This window comes from Jatropha curcas, chromosome 5, assembly GCF_041381405.1.
Source record: "Jatropha curcas cultivar XTBG-Jc1 chromosome 5, XTBG_Jcur_1.0, whole genome shotgun sequence".
Taxonomy (NCBI): Eukaryota; Viridiplantae; Streptophyta; class Magnoliopsida; order Malpighiales; family Euphorbiaceae; genus Jatropha; species Jatropha curcas.
This window is the reverse complement of record NC_143155.1, coordinates 884,246-901,192: the sequence shown is the minus strand read 5'-3', so window position 1 is coordinate 901,192 and position 16,947 is coordinate 884,246. Positions and strand designations below refer to the sequence as shown.

The window sequence follows — 16,947 nt, the reverse complement described above, 5'->3', positions numbered from 1 at the left end:
GTCTAAAAAAGGAGGGATGGGCATCACCCATTTATGCAAATACCCTAATCCTTAAGTTAATTAGGTGGGTATTATTCTTTATTTTCTCATTTTCTGCTTCAAGAATCAGAAATATCGGATTCGAATCTCTAATTACTGAAATTTTTATCAATTTGATGCAAATTATTAGAACGAAGATTATTATCAACTAGTAAATAATACGTTTACAATATTATTTCAATTCATTTAAATAGTTGACCAAATATTTTTCTAGTTTTCTTATAAAAATTCAAGAATTTAAATTTGACATTTCTTCTATTAGAATATATGTCAAATAAATTTTGGCTGAATAACATTTAAATTATGTTTCGATTTAATTATCAGTACTCTCGCATCTTTTTGAAATTAATCTTATTTTCAGATTCATGCGAGATTCGTGTTTACTCCTGTTTGTTAATATTTCTTTTAAAAAAAAAAGATTATCTATTTGATTTAAATATGTTTCACATAAATAACTTTTACCCCTATTTAACGGTTTGGTAAAAAATTAATCCCTTTCGAGCCGATAACCAATCATGTTAAAACTGTTAAAGCTCTTACCAAGAAATTGATTCTATGACTTCATTTTATAATAAACAAAGTAGAGTCTAATGCACTTCAACTATTCGACCAAGCTATCTTTAATAACATTGAAATTATTTTAATAATGTGGGATTACAAATTTAAACCTGGTCTAATTAATAAAATAAATAAACATAGGATGTACACAAAAGAAAAATAAATAGATGGAATGGGCAAAAAGCAAGTGGAAAAGCTAGAAGCTTGTATTGTTTACAGAACATTGCACAGCAAGAAATGATAGAACAATTTTCCTCAGTATCTTCTACTGGGGAAAATAACAAAGTAGTACAGATCACCATTAGGCCATTAATACATGGCATCTTGTAAAGGGAGCAGTGTTGAGACCAGGTTTTGCTGGATCCAAGGACTCTTGAAGCATCAGCTAGAAATCCAAGAATACAGTAAAAATTTGCTCAAAATGACCCAACATCCTGAACACCATCTGGAAGATAACACAGGACTTGGTTGGATTATAGAGAATGGCTATTGATTAATTCCTCCAATCTTCATATGCAGCATCTAGTAAAAAGATTCATTCATTCCTCCTTGATTATCAAGGAAATCTCCAAATGCAAGGAAAGGTTTCTTCTGTTCTTGTTCTTGAACGAGCTCTCTTATTGGTTTCAAGTCAATTAAGTAAAGAAAATTTCTTGTATTTTCCTTTTAATTATGTATTCTGGGAAAAGATTTGATTTTACAGTTGTCTCCTCAGGAACCAAATAATCAATTAATCTTAAAAGGAACTAATATTATTATCGTTATATAACAGAAAATACCTGACATAAAAGATTCAAACACAACCTCATAGATTTAATACAAACAGTCATACCGAGCAAAATTACAGAACAAACGACATTAATTCTTTCTTCACCATCTCTGTTAACATATTTTTGCTATATGTGTAAGTTTAGAGGAAATAATAGCTCAACCGGAAATCTCAATAGCCTTGACATCAGGTTTCTTGATTTCCTCCTTAGGAACAATCACAGTAAGAATTCCATTTTCCATTGAAGCCTTTACCTGATCCATCTTTGCATTCTCCGGCAGCCTGAATCTCCTCATGAACTTCCCACTGCTACGCTCCACACGATGCCAGGTGTCATTCTTGTCTTCTTTCTCCACATTCCTCTCTCCGCTGATTTGAAGAACCCTGTCGTCTTCAATCTCAACCTTCACTTCCTCTTTCTTAAGCCCAGGAAGTTCAGCCTTGAATACATGAGCTTCCGGTGTCTCTTTCCAGTCTATGCGAGTGTTGATAAAAGCAGAATTTTCACGAGAGACGATCGAAGAAGATGAAGGGAAAGAAAAGTCTTTTAATGGATCCCAAACGTCGAAAGAAGAGAAAGGATCGAAAATGCTGCTTCTTGAATTACCGAAGAAACTTGGAATCAGAGCCATTTCCAATTTGTTTATCGCTCAGAAAAGATTTGATAGATCGCTGAGAAAGTAATTGAGAGCTGAACTGCTTCTTATTGTCGATGGTGGGAGCAGGGATGATGGGTTTGATTATTTAAAGGATGAGAAGAACGATTCTGGTAGTTTCTCGGGAAATCTCATTGGGCTTTCGCTAACAAACTGTATCTGGAAAAATCTGGAACCTTCAATGCTTCAGAAGGATTTGGGGGCTTTTTCTCGCATGTTCTCGAACCTATGTTCTTTCTAAATCAATTATCAATTTCTTCTAATATGTTCTTTAGATTGATTAAAAAATTTTCAATTAACCCTTTTAAAGACAATTAACATAAAAATTTTTGCTTTAAAATAAATTATTTAAAATTCAACAATAATATATTTTGCTTTTATATCATAATTAGTTGCAAAATTTTAAAATTTCAATTATCAACTTTGCAGCGAGCGAGCATTCAATTGACTAGGTTAATTTTAAGCAATTTATTAGACCAAACCAAATAAAATTAACTGAAAATCGAATTTTAAATAATCAAAACAGAACAAAAATAGAGAAAATCAGATTAATTATATTATATTATATTATATTATGCTGTATATATTGGTTTTTTATAATAGATAGAAAATATATATAATCAAACAAAAATGCTAATTATCTAATTTCTATAAAAATAAATTCGAAACTAAAGACTACTTTCTCATACACAACAATAATTATTTAACAAAAGAGTGAGGTGAACCAAATTCCAATCAAATAGATTTAACTATTTATTATAAGTTAGCACTGTTATTGCAAATTATTTTAGGATCTTAATTTTAAAAGGACAGCACTTTTCCTTTTGGGTTTATTAGGATTGCTTGAACTAAAATCGATTACACCGAATAGATTTTGATTACTAACCGAACCTCATCAATCACATTGAAAAATTGAATAAAAATAACAAAGTAACCGCAAAAATCGATTGAACCGATAAATTGAATCAAATACTTACTCTTTACCGCTTTCAGTCTCATATTGATATACACTTTTTATTTCACAATAATTAAAAAAAGAAGTTATTTTTGTTAGAAATGACAATTTATATATATATATATATATATATTTCTATTATACCCTACTTTAATATGAGATATACACGTTAATCTGTTATTTTACTTTGTAATCAACCAAGATTAATTACTTTATTATCTAAGTTACTTATCTAATGGAGTATTACATACCTCAGTTCCATATTAATTGTCACATTTATTAAATTTATCTAAATTAGAAAAATTATTGAGCAAAATGTTTATATTACCCTTCATTTAATATTAATTCTCTAAAAAATCATTAAATTAAAGTACTTCCTCCATCCGAGAAAGATAATTCATCTTTCCTTTTTGGTTTGCCCCAAAATATAGTTCACTTTTCTTTTTTTACATTATAGTTAATCCTTAAATTGTCTACTATACCCTTATTAAATTACCTTATTTTCAATAACACTCATTAATTCTTAGTTATTATTTCAATACTCATGTTTTATTTAAGATGGACATAATAGTAAAGTTATATGAATAAAATTGTCCTTTAACTATATTTCTTAATATATGTGAAAATAGAAAGTGGACTATCTTTTTGAGACGGAGGTAATAATAATTATTGGTCATATACAAGATGTAAACACCGAAAAAAAAATATTTGTTACTCTTGAAACCACAAATGTGATATGTACTTTAAAAAAAACTATTTTCTCAAATGTAATAAATATTATAGAACGGAGGTAGTAGTTACTATGAATAATTATTGGTCATATTAACTAGCTTATTAAAATTGTAATAATTTGGGACAAATGAAAAAGAAAAATGTTCTATCAATTTGGGATGGAGGGAGTAATTGTTTTTCCTAAAATGATTTCCCCTCTTATGAATAACCATGAACTAACGTTGTTTTATTATTTTATGTAAATTTTAATAAAGGTTTGAAGCTTATTCTAGAGTGTTTTCCCTTCATTTGAAACTCACTTGTTGCTAAAGGGAAGAACCATGAAGCATAAACCAGCTCACAAGGTGTTCTCAAGTAGCTACCTAAGGTCCCTGTAACTTTCTCTTTGAGAAAAGATGCAAAACGATCAAATCGACAATTGTTTCAGGTAGCAGCGGGATGAGTCATCCTTTTCACACCTCGAGGATTATTTTGTTCTTTGTTCGGGGCTACTAATCAAATTGAGCATTGTTTCAGGACTTGGTTGGATTAAAGAGAATGGCTACTGATTAATCCCTCCAATCTTCATATGCAACATCTAGGAAAAATATTCATTCTTTCCTCATTGATTATCAAGACAATCTCAGAATGGAAGGAAAGTTTTCTTCTGTTCTTGTTGTTTGAACAAGCTCTCTTTTTGGTTTCAAGTCAATTAAGTAAAGAAAGACTATATGGTCACCCTATAAGGCTTTGAAAAAAATAATGCTCTTCAGAAGACTGTTTCACAATCTAATATATTTTCAAAACTATTTATTAATTTAATATTTGTACTAATATGGAAAGAGAGTGTTGCACTAAAATCACCAATTGAGTTGGTGGTTTCAGTGCAATAGAAAAAATAACTCGTACTGACAAACAGTTAACAAAAAATAATTATATGAATAAATAATAATTTTTATTTTATATTGAGACCACCAATTTAATTGGTGGTTTCAACAGAAAATGAAAATTTTAAGTTGTCAATTTGCATTTTCAATAAAACACACAATTCATTTGTAGTTTTAATGCAATTATGAAATGTGACCACTAGCCAGTAAAAAGTACATGAAAAAATAGTGTTTTGTTAAAAGTCTACAAATTAGTTAGTGGTTTCAATAAAAAAGTTTATTCACTCAAAATAATTTTTCACCAAAACACACATATAATCTAGTGATTTTAGTTAACAATTATTTCAAGTTAACTAATATCAACTTAAGTTTCCTTACACATTTAAAAATTACGAAGAGTAATGAGGTGTTTTGTGTTGAACTTGTATGAGGTTAAAAATGTCATAATAACTAATCCATGAAAAATTAATCATATTAATGTCTACCCACATGTCCTCATGTACCACATCTTGAAGGCCTCTTATTACGATGTGGATTTCGGCGTACTGTATCTTCTCTAACACCTTGATATTCTTATCCATGCTCAATATTTATATCAACCTCATGCGAGGTGCTTGAACCACATTTGCTAATGGTCGTTGTGGAGAAAATGTCATATGAGTCTGTTGCTCAAGTACCATCATCATCTCAAAGAAATCATTTAATAAGTGTCTAGCATGAGATGTAGATCCATCATGTGTGCCGAAAGACACCATATAAGTATTGAAAGCATGTATTGTATATTGAAATGGCGTTCCCTTGCCTGTTTCAGAGAAAGAAGTATGGATTTGCTTGGTTGCTATCACTGGAGTGTAATGAATGTTTAACGCCATTTCTAATATTGTAGATAGTACATTCCACTCAGGTTATGGTGTGGAAGATGGTGTGCTGGGCATAATAATGCGATAACCTTCATACTAGTTATATGTCATAGAGGAAGGGACTTAAGGTATATCATCTACTGGCGAGCCTTCAACTAGAATACGTCTACATGCCATTTCACATCTCTTTCGCCTCTGTAGTTCTTTTGATGTTTGAACACGAGGGAACTCTATAGATAGAAGGGCAGGTTAAAGCATACGATGAATTTCGTTACGAATTTCTTCATTAATTGTACCAAATAGGTAAATAATCTTTGGCGGAATGATGGATTTCTACATGTTGGTGATGTTGAACTGTTATATATATATATATATATATATTGGAGCCCATCTGCCGATATTAAAAAAATATTATATATATATATATATATTGGAGCCCATCTGCCGATATTAAAAAAATATTATGGAAATAAGAGTAAAATTTCTTAATCAGTTAGATTAAGAAATTATATGATAAGATAAAAAGATATCGAATAATTACAATAGCTCCAACTTCTACGCCTCGAAATGAAATTCAATGTCTAGTTTATTGCATATATTAAATGTATTACACCAAAACCACCAGATTATATGTGTGTGAAAAAATATTTTGAGTAAATGAATATTTTTCTATTGAAACCAGTAATTAATATGGTGAACTATTAACAAAACACTATTTTTCTCATGTACTTTTTGCTGATTAGTGATCACATCCCATAGTTGCACTAAAACCACCAAATGAATTATATGTTTTAGTAAAAAAGCAAATTGACAACTTAAAATTTTCATTTGTTAAGTTTCATTTTGTATTGAAACCATCAATTAGATTTGTAATTTCAATACAAAATAAAAATTATTATTTATTCATATAACATTTTTGCTGATTGCTTACCTATACGAATTACTTTTTTTATTGCACTAAAATCACTAATTCAATTAATGATTTTAATGTAATACACTCTCTTTATGTCAGAATAAATATTAAATTAATAAATAGTTTTAAAATAACATTAAATTAAGAAATAATTTTACACATTATTTCTGTCGATACCCCACCCTATAATCCTCTTTTTAAACAAATGATTTGCATGGATCTTGGGACCCAACCTAGAACCTATAAATTTCTTGTATTTTCATTTTAATTATTTATCCCCTTAAATCTAAATTTCAGATTTTTAATTTACGTAGTGCAGAGGCCAAAAAAATGAAATAAGAAATTTTCCGGGAAAAGAATTGATTTCAAAAAGAGAATTGTCTCGTCGACAAACCGAATAATCAATTAATTATAAAAGCAATATTATTATCGTTACATAACAGAAAATACCGTACATTAAAGATTCAGACACTACCTCATAACATTAATACAAACAGTCACACCCAGCAAAATAACAGAACAAACATCATTAATTCTTTTTTCATCGTCTCTAGTTTTGCTATATATGTAAGTTTACAGGAAATAATAGCTCAACCAGAAATCTGGATAGCCTTGACATCAGGTTTCTTGATTTCCTCCTTTGGAACTGTCACAGTAAGAACTCCATTTTCCATTGAAGCCTTTACTTGATCCATCTTTGCATTCTCCGGCAGCCTGAATCTCCTCATGAACTTCCCACTGCTACGCTCCACCCGATGCCAAGTATCATTCTTTTCTTCTTTCTCCACATTCCTCTGTCCGCTGATTTGGAGAACTCTGTCATCTTCAACCTCTACCTTCACTTCCTCTTTCTTGAGCCCAGGAAGATCAGCCTTGAAGACATGAGCTTCTGGTGTCTCTTTCCAGTCTATGCGAGTGTTCACAAAAGCAGAATTTTCACGAGAGACGATTGAAGAAGATGAAGGAAAAGGAAAGTCTTTGAATGGATCCCAAACGTCGAAAGCAGAGAAAGGATCGAAAATGCTGCTTCGTGAGTTACCGAAGAAACTTGGAATCAGAGCCATTTCTGTTTTGTTTATTTCTTGGACAAGATCAGATAGATAGCTGAGAAAGTAAATTGAGAACTGAACTTCTTATCGTTGATGATCGGACTAGGGGTAATGGGTTTGATTATTTATAGGCAGTAGAAGAGCGATTCTGGTAGTTTCTCGGGAAATCTAATTGGGCTTTCGTTAACAAACCATATCTGAAAAGTTCTGGAACCTTCAATGCTTGGAAAGTTGGATAAATCTGGATTTGGGCCTTTCTCGTACATTCTCGAACTTTTGTTCTCAGTTTCCAAACGGGCTCAGTCGATGTCGTTTTTTAAGATCCAGCCATGTCAGCCAATTGAGGTCGAGCAGGAGTACTATGTATTGGAAGAAATTTGCCGGAGGGAGTTCATAGCCTTATTTATGAAAATCAATGAAAGCTAAAGATTTTTTAAATAATGTGTCGGTTTAATTTTTTTTTTTTTAAATATATAGTTAGAAATATTCTGTTTTAATAAAATCATTAGCTTTATTAATTTGGTGGACTATAAATTCAATCTAAATAATTTTTTTTTCCGTTTATCTATGAAATAGGTTGCCATGGGATATGATACAACTATTTTTAGAAAAAAAAAAAAAATAAGACACAGCACACATAGCCTTAAAAAAATATGTAACTTATTAAAAAAATTTAAATAAATAAATAATTATCTATAATAAGTTATAAATATCTTTAAAAAAAACCAACTATAATATGAGAATATTAAACCTTTTAAATGTTGGTGCAACTAATTCAAAATCAAGAAAATACAACTTTAGCATTTTAAAGCATTTTGTTATTTGAAAGTAAAAAATATAGAGATACTGATCTCTTTTTAGTAAATGAAAGAAATTTGAAAATTATTAAACGAAACTTGTTGAATAACTATAGAGCCGGGCAGTACTGTAAGCAGCCATTAAGTAGAGCGTATTTATAGCTCATAGCATAAATCAATTGCTTTGTCACTTAATCCAATCCCTCGAAACAAGTTAAAGTTTTTTAATGAAATTTACGTGGAAAAACCTATAAAGAGACTAAAAATACTTCCTTCCAAGTATTAAAAATATTCCATATCCAGAATTCAAACTCAAAATTTTTAATTGAAGGAGAATTAATTCATGTCATCTCATCTTATCTTTCAGAATATAATTTACAAATATTCTTATTGTCTTATATATATATTTTTTGAAATACATTTTTGAAGTATAATATAATTTTCAAAATCAAATGGCAGCAGCTAGAAAAATGATAAAAGAATGTATGATTAGTAATATTAGATATTTTGGAGTTGGATTCAAGATTTGTGGACATGAAAATCTGCAAATATCTACACGATAAATGTTTTATTAGCATTTTATATATCAAATGGCGCCTGACCTTCGGAACGCTTAAATTTTTTTTAATAATTTTTTATTATTTATATTTAATTTGTTATACTCGCAATCCCCTTAATTAACTTTTATTATCATTTTTAAATTTTTATCCACTTGTGTATGAATATTATTATTATATAAAAAAAAAGGTTATAATGCTCACTTGAAATGATCTTACACAAAATTCAACCATATATAATAATACAAAGTAAAAAACACGTCGATACATAATTTTAGCCCTCAGGATTAAAATAATATTGTGACATTCTCAAATTTATTTTTATAAATAAATTCACATTTTTCCATATTAATAACCATAATTTTTATTATTTTTGATTTCTATAAAACATTAAATATGTGATTAAGCAATTTAAAATACTAACTTTTTTTTTTTTTGACTATCAAATAAATATTTAATTAAACTAATTTTATTAATCAAATTTTGTAAATAAGTTAATATATAATGTAAAATTATTTGCTTAGCTACTTAAAATATATAGCAGTGTAAAATTATTTTTAAAATGATTTAATTAGCCAGTGAAATTTTACGTATGACATAATGACATAAACCTTAGTCTTAAATTTGTGAAATTCAGCTGTTAGAAATTTAGAAAATTTGAAAATAGATTTTACAACTCAAGACTCCATATTTGTTCATTAGTTTATTACATCAAACAACTTCTGAATCTCTCCTAGTACATTCATTTTAATGATCAAATTTGTAAAACTCAGCCAGAAATCTCAATAGCCTTCACATCACGTTTCTTGATTTCCTCCTTAGGAACAGTCACAGTAAGAACTCCATTTTCCATTGAAGCCTTCACTTCATCCATATTTGCATTCTCCGGCAGCCTGAACCTCCTCAAGAACTTGCCACTGCTACGCTCTATCCGATGCCAAGTATCGTTCTTGTCTTCTTTCTCCACATTCCTCTCTCCGCTGATTTGGAGAACTCTGTCATCTTCAACCTCTACCTTCACTTCGTCTTTCTTGAGCCCAGGAAGATCAGCCTTGAAGACATGAGCTTCCGGTGTCTCTTTCCAGTCTATGCGAGTGTTCACAAAAGCAGAATTTTCACGAGAGACGATTGAAGAAGATGAAGGAAAAGGAAAATCTTTGAATGGATCCCAAACGTCAAAAGCAGAGAAAGGATCGAAAATGCTGCTTCGCGAGTTACCGAAGAAACTTGGAATCAGAGCCATTTCTAATTTGTATATCACTTAAGAAGATTTGATTGATGTGTTTGCTGTGGATTGTGGAATGGTGAGAATGGAAGGGATATTTATCGGAAGCAGAAGAAGGATTCTAGTAGTTTCTCTGGAAATCTAATTGGGCTTTCGTCGAGAAACTGTATCTAGACAAGTCTCGAACCTTCAATGAAGGGATTTGGGCTTTTCTCGCATGTTCTGGTACCTGTTTTCTTGGTATTCATATGGGTCCAGTCTTACACTATGTTTGGGAAAGTGAGGAAAGAAAATAAAGGAGGAACGAAAATAAGAATTGATTTTACTAATCATTTTTCTTTTTTATTTTCCACCTTATGTTTAGAAAAGGGAGGGAAATAGATGGGAAGAAAGAAAATAAAAATATTTTCCTTTGTTTGGAAAAAAAATAATATTATTGTAACTTTACATTTTTTATCCTTTATACATCTATAATTAAGTTATAATTGGTTAATTATTTAATTAATATAATGAATTAACCATTAATAAGTGAAACCATTGCAACTGTGCATGCATCATATTTTACATCTAAAAAAATGAAAGAAAGTAACATAAAAACATAAAGATAGACAAAATTAGTTAATGTTTAAAAAGAGCCTCGAGTCAATAAAAACTGAGCAGATTAACTCAATGACAAGCTTCATTAGAGGCTCCATTGTAAAATTAAGACCTAAGCATTAATGAAGAAGCGATGGGAACGATGGAATCTATAATATTTTATTGATTTATTGAAAAAAAAAATCATAATAATTTTTTGCTTTTGACGGGATAGCAAAAGGTACCAAAGACTAATTTAGTCTGAGAGATCATATCCGGACTATTTTTACAAATGAAATAAATATTAAAAGAATCAATATTCGCATGCGAAGTTTTTTTTCTACTCTAAAGTATAATTTGTCTATTAGAATTATGATACCATAATTCTGATATCGGATTGCTCAAATTTAGGAATCCAATAATAGAAAAATAGAAAAAAATAAAATTATATAAAATAATGCGAAACAAAATAAAATAGAAAAAATTATCTATAATATAATAATATAAATAATAAAATAATAATAATAAAAAGGAAAACAATAACTATATAATAAATAATAACTATAACTACGTATATTGCCTTTAATTAGTAGTATCGAAGCTTGAATAATGATAATTATATATCAGTGAATCACACCATTTATGAAATACCCAAAAATTGATTTTCATATATTTTACATTTAAAAATTTATCCCTAATTTCAACTTATGGGATTATATAATGAAATTTAAAAGAAAATATCTTATTATTGTTAAATCGGACCTATAAACTATTTTAAAATCTTCAAACCTGATGAAAAATCTATAAATCAAATAAAAATAAAACTAAACCATTGAATTAGACCAAACCGTTTTAAAATCTTCCCTCTTAGCTGCACCGATCCCTCTCTCTACTCGATTTCTCAGCCACTACCTTAGCTGACAGGCTTTGAATCAGTTGTCGTCGTCTCCTTCTCACCATCAGGCCGCTAGTCCCTTTCTCTCTCCCTTTCTTTTCTATTTCAGTAATTGACAAGTCACATTGTTCCTTATTAAATAGGATTTTATAATAATTACTTAATTTCATGTTTTGTTATGTAAAATTACTTATTTTAATAGGTATTAAATATATTAATAATCATCAATTGTTTTACTGATATTTTATCAAATATTAAAAGAAATAATGTTTCATAATCTACTTTTTTAAATTCTAAATACAAGTATAAATAGAGTATAATAATTTTAACTCTAATCAAAACACCTAAATGCTGCATAAATAGCTATCGTCAAATATGGCATAAATTTTCACTCTCACACTCAGCGATTATTTTTTAAAATGATTTAATTAGCCAGTGAAGTTTTACGAGTGACATAATGACATAAAACCTTAGTTTTAAATTTGTGAAATTCAGCTGTTAGAAATTTAAAAAAATTGAAAATAGATTTTACAACTCAAGACTCCATCTTTGTTCATTAATTTATTACATCAAACAACTTCTGAATCTCTCCTGGTACATTCATTTTTAATGCTAAAATTTGTAAAACTCAGCCAGAAATCTCAATAGCCTTCACATCAGGTTTCTTGATTTCCTCCTTAGGAACAGTTACAGTAAGAACTCCATTTTCCATTGAAGCCTTCACTTGATCCATCTTTGCATTCTCCGGCAGCCTGAACCTCCTCAAGAACTTGCCACTGCTACGCTCTACCCGATGCCATGTATCGTTCTTGTCTTCTTTCTCCACATTCCTCTCTCCGCTGATTTGGAGAACTCTGTCATCTTCAACCTCTACCTTCACTTCCTCTTTCTTGAGCCCAGGAAGATCAGCCTTGAAGACATGAGCTTCTGGTGTCTCTTTCCAGTCTATGCGAGCGTTAACAAAAGCAGAATTTTCACGAGAGACGATTGAAGAAGATGAAGGGAAAGGAAAGTCTTTGAATGGATCCCAAACGTCGAAAGCAGAGAAAGGATCGAAAATGCTGCTTCGTGAGTTACCGAAGAAACTTGGAATCAGTGCCATTTCTAATTTGTATATCGCGTAAGAAGATTTGATTGATGTGTTTTTGCTGTCGATGCTGGAACGGTGAGAATGGAAGGGATATTTACAGGAAGCAAGAAGAAGGATTCTAGTAGTTTCTCGGGAAATTTAATTGGGCTTTTGTCAAGAAACTGTATCTAGACAAGTTTCGAACCTTCAATGAAGGGATTTGGGCTTTTTCTCGCATGTTCTGGAACCTGTTTTCTTGGTATTCATATGGGTCCAGTCTTACACTATGTTTGGGAAAGTGAGGAAAGAAAATAAAGGAGGAACGAAAATAAGAATTGATTTTACTATTCATTTTTCTTCTTTATTTTCCACCCTATATTTAGAAAAGAGAGGAAATAAATGGGCAGAAGGAAAATAAAACAATTTTCCTTTGTTTGGAAAGAAAATAATATTATTATAACTTTACATTTTTATCCTTTATACATCTATAATTAAGTTATAATTGGTTAATTATTTAATTAATATAATGAATTAACCATTTATAAGTGAAACCATTGGAAGGTGTGCATGCATCATATTTTACATCTAAAAAATGGAAGAAAATAGCATAAAAAATAAAGTTAGACAAAATTAGTTAATGTTTAATGCCTTTAATTACTAGTATTCATGCTTGAATATTGATAATTATAGATCAGTCAATCACACCATTTATAAAATAACTCAAAAATTGATTTTCATATATTTTACATTTAAAAATTTATCCCTAATTTCAACTTACGAGGTTATGTAATGAAATTTAAAAGAAAATATTTTATTATTGCTAAACCGGACCTGTAAATTAGTTTAAAATCTTCAAACCCAATGAAAAATCTATAAGTCAAATAAAAAACAAGACTAAATTATTAAATTGGACCAAATATCGAACCAAAATAACCTAGAAGCTCTTTCTTTTCTTTTCTTTTTCTTCCTCTCTCACTCTCAGCAAAATGTTAAAAGTCAATTCAGGACTGCGCAGGGGGGAAAAGCCAATTATATACCTATTTGATTTATTCTTCTTCGGCGTTTTCTTAAGTGAGTTGAAGGATATTCTAGGGCAAGGAGATCTAAAATATGAAGAGGTTTATTGGCATATTTAGCAAGGGCATCTATACTTGCTTTCTCTCCTTGGGTCAATAACCTATCTTCCCGAAAAGATGGGACAGTTCAGGATTAATAGGTGTTCACCCTAAAATCTTTCGAACCTCTCACTATAAAGAATTTTTCTTTTCACCTCCCTTTTATGGATTCAGTCAAGCCCTCAAAAACACTAAGACCACCTGGAAAGACAAATGAGGGTGATCTTCTTTTTTGTGATTTGTTAAAGAGTATAGCCCATTGATCAAATACGGAGAAAATTCCAAATTAGCTTTATGAGCTAAGATGCTTAACCCGAGCATAATCCTAATGCTATTTGGGGCAAGTTGTGATACAGTGATGCCGAGCTGATTAAAGTAGTCACATAAATCTTTTTGGAGAGGAAGGCGAACACCAACGCTTGGACTTTTTTCGTACATGATAAGGAAGTTGGGACTTTGCTCAGAGTTTGCCCAAACATTTGTACCTATAGGAAGTAACTCAAACTCATCAGAAATAGAATATTTTACTTTAAGTCTTTCCATACCCTCTTCCCCAAATAATGAACTAGTTTTACTCTTTTTTGCCGTCTTTTTGATTTTTGTTTGAGCAAGCTGAGAGTTCTATTGAGACGAGGAGGGGTATTCCTATCTCTAATGACAATACTAGTGGCTCGGACCCTACCAGGTGATATCCTAGAGGCTTGATCCACCGCTTCCATGGTGATTGGAAGACCGCTGGAAGGAAAACCACCTGATTTGGTGGCTTTAGAGCTTGAAGAAGAAGAAGAGTCTTCAATGGCAATAGCTTTGCCTTTTCCAGACAGGGGGTGGGGGTACTAGAGTTCATAGTATTGTGAAAAGCAAAGGAACAAGTAAGGAAAAGGCGAGATGAGAAAGGAAAATTTTACCTCTTGTGAAATCTTACAAAAAGTTGCAAAGGGAAATGAAAATGACAGTAAAAGAACTTTAAAAATCAACAGGAAATGCTTCAGCCTTCAATTTATAAGCAGGTGAGAGAATTGGAAGAGACGTCAAGAGAAAGCGAAACGTCAACAAGAATGAAATAGCAAGAGTCGCCCCTTAATGATGAAGTAAAGAAGCATGCCGTTCTAAGAGCATTGATAATGCCAAAAGTCACGTCTATTAAAGACAAGATGTGAGCTAATAATGAACTGACATCTAGGGCTTATGTGGAAGAGAAAGATAAAAAGGTGTTCGGAAGTGACTTAAAGTGCTAAAAAGAGCATGGAGATGACTGAACAAAAATGGTTCGATATATTTCGGAGAAACTTTTGATAGGAACAAATTATTAATCTATACCGAGCAAACCAAGTAACCAAGCAACATAAAGAGCTGAGCAATTAATTAAGACCAAACAGTCTTCAGATTCGTTTGAATAAAAGTAACTTTCAATTAATGTAGTCATTAAAGATCACTAATTGTCGAGATTCTTGCTCGGCATTCATAGCCAATATTCTTATCATAAATATACATATTCAGTTACAATTTCAGATGTATTATAAATAACTGTATGATAACCTAGAAAAACCATCAAAGAAATTAGCTATATTCCTACTTCTTAAGAATCTCTTAAGTTTGCTTCTATCACATAGTACTTTCACTCGATCTTCATCATATACTCCAATTCGTTGTGGTCTACGAGAGATACTATAAAAAGTGCCCAAAAGTGTAATATTATCTTATTAATTAATTAAACAATAATAATCTTCCAAAATTACAAATCTTTGGTTATTGAGTTAAACTAGCTCAGGTAAATCAATAGGTCACGCATTAAATATTACTTTAGTCCTTTTATGGTTTAAGTTTTAAACTACGGTGCCAATATATCTATGTTTTTAATGGGAATGCTCAGGGTATAAAGGTCATTTTAGAGTGATATTGCAACAAGTCACATAGTTGGAGTATTTTTGTAATTTAAGCCGAATAAACTATATAGAAAATTTATGAGATTGACTATAAAATCTCATGTTCAAGGATAAGATGAGAGAAAAATTCCATCACAGTGGAAACAAACAACTTCACATACTCTCCAAACAAACTGTAATCCCAATAGATATTCCCAAACTTATTTGGTCCATGTTGCACAACGAATTTTTCTGAATAAGTCATAATTCATGACCATGAAAATTATAACTATTAAATTCAGATTGATCCGGTAAATTGACCCAAAAAATTAGTAAGCCAAACTTAAAATTAACCGGTTTTACTTCTGAACTATTTAAGGAAAGGAATCAAAATAAACCAATTAAATCATTATTAAAGTGGTATTATAGATGTTCTTGAATGCTAGTATTTCCATTCAAAAACTCCGAACTAATGCCTCGAGCCATTGTTCTTAAGCTGCATATATCCCAATTCTAATGAGAATTTTATGAAAATGAACAAAATCAAGTGAATAACTAATAGGAGAACGATAAGTTAATGCAAAGAGTTGAAAAGAAAACTATTTAGCATTGGAATTGGAGTTTATCTTAGTTAAAATCTACAAGTCCAAGGAAAGGATTATTTCGTTCCTGATAGTTATTTCTTTAATCGGTGGGTAGGAGCATACTCTGGATCGGAATCATGGGGAGTACTACTTGATCATTTCTACCAACTTAAAGCCCCAATTAATATACTTTTCTATTATCTATTAGGTCGAATTAGGCCGAAATACCCTTTTAGATAATTTAGACAATTTTCAATCTATTACTAATCCTTTGTGTATCTTGGTATTCCTAACCATCCACTCATTTTTACTTACTCACTTGTTAGAATTATGGTAATACATATGAATGATAGTGAAAACTCAAGAAAACTCAACAAGGTTGATCTTTTGAGCCCGCTTCAAGTAAGGATGACTAATCAACCAATCTTGAGGCAACCGGTCTTCTTTTTTTTCTGTTTTACTCTTGTACATAGGAAATGAGTCTCCATTTTTTACTTCAAATTTCGAAGTTGTTTTCTTTTACTCATATGACTATCCAATTTAGTTCATTAACCCAAATGATGAATAAAAAATGAAGATATCTATTCATTTCGCCCTTTTCCTAAAAAGTCCTAAAAAGAATAGGGAAAAATTTATGTTTCAACGAATCACACGTAGAGATATGGATAACACACAAAGACTTAATGGTATTTCATAATTAATCGATTGAGCAGTAGCTCGTAGACCACCTAAAAAAGAATATTTATTATTGGATCCATATCCTAACATAAGAAGTCCAATGGGAGCAATACTTGAAATGGCAATCCATAAAAAAACACCAATAATTAGATCAGTTAAAATAAAGTAATAGCCAAAAGAAATTACTGA

The 16,947-nt window shown here is 30.6% G+C and overlaps 4 protein-coding genes across 4 annotated transcripts; all 4 read right to left on the bottom strand.

Moving 5' to 3' along the window:
- Window positions 1–1,327: 1,327 nt before the first annotated feature.
- On the bottom strand, window positions 1,328–2,134 carry LOC149495968 (17.3 kDa class I heat shock protein-like). The gene has a single exon (XM_089722090.1). The coding sequence runs from the start codon at window positions 1,996–1,998 to the stop codon at window positions 1,525–1,527; it is 474 nt and encodes a 157-aa protein (XP_089578216.1). The 5' UTR covers window positions 1,999–2,134; the 3' UTR covers window positions 1,328–1,524.
- A 4,599-nt stretch (window positions 2,135–6,733) lies between these two features.
- LOC105629888 (17.3 kDa class I heat shock protein) lies at window positions 6,734–7,508 on the bottom strand. The gene has a single exon (XM_037635468.2). It carries the CDS (start codon window positions 7,410–7,412, stop codon window positions 6,939–6,941), a length of 474 nt encoding a protein of 157 aa, XP_037491396.2. The 5' UTR covers window positions 7,413–7,508; the 3' UTR covers window positions 6,734–6,938.
- A 1,866-nt stretch (window positions 7,509–9,374) lies between these two features.
- LOC149495967 (17.3 kDa class I heat shock protein-like) lies at window positions 9,375–10,064 on the bottom strand. Its single transcript, XM_089722114.1, has one exon. The coding sequence runs from the start codon at window positions 9,992–9,994 to the stop codon at window positions 9,521–9,523; it is 474 nt and encodes a 157-aa protein (XP_089578240.1). The 5' UTR covers window positions 9,995–10,064; the 3' UTR covers window positions 9,375–9,520.
- A 1,909-nt stretch (window positions 10,065–11,973) lies between these two features.
- On the bottom strand, window positions 11,974–12,635 carry LOC149495966 (17.3 kDa class I heat shock protein-like). Its single transcript, XM_089722057.1, has one exon. It carries the CDS (start codon window positions 12,547–12,549, stop codon window positions 12,076–12,078), a length of 474 nt encoding a protein of 157 aa, XP_089578183.1. The 5' UTR covers window positions 12,550–12,635; the 3' UTR covers window positions 11,974–12,075.
- Between the last annotated feature and the right edge of the window lie 4,312 nt (window positions 12,636–16,947).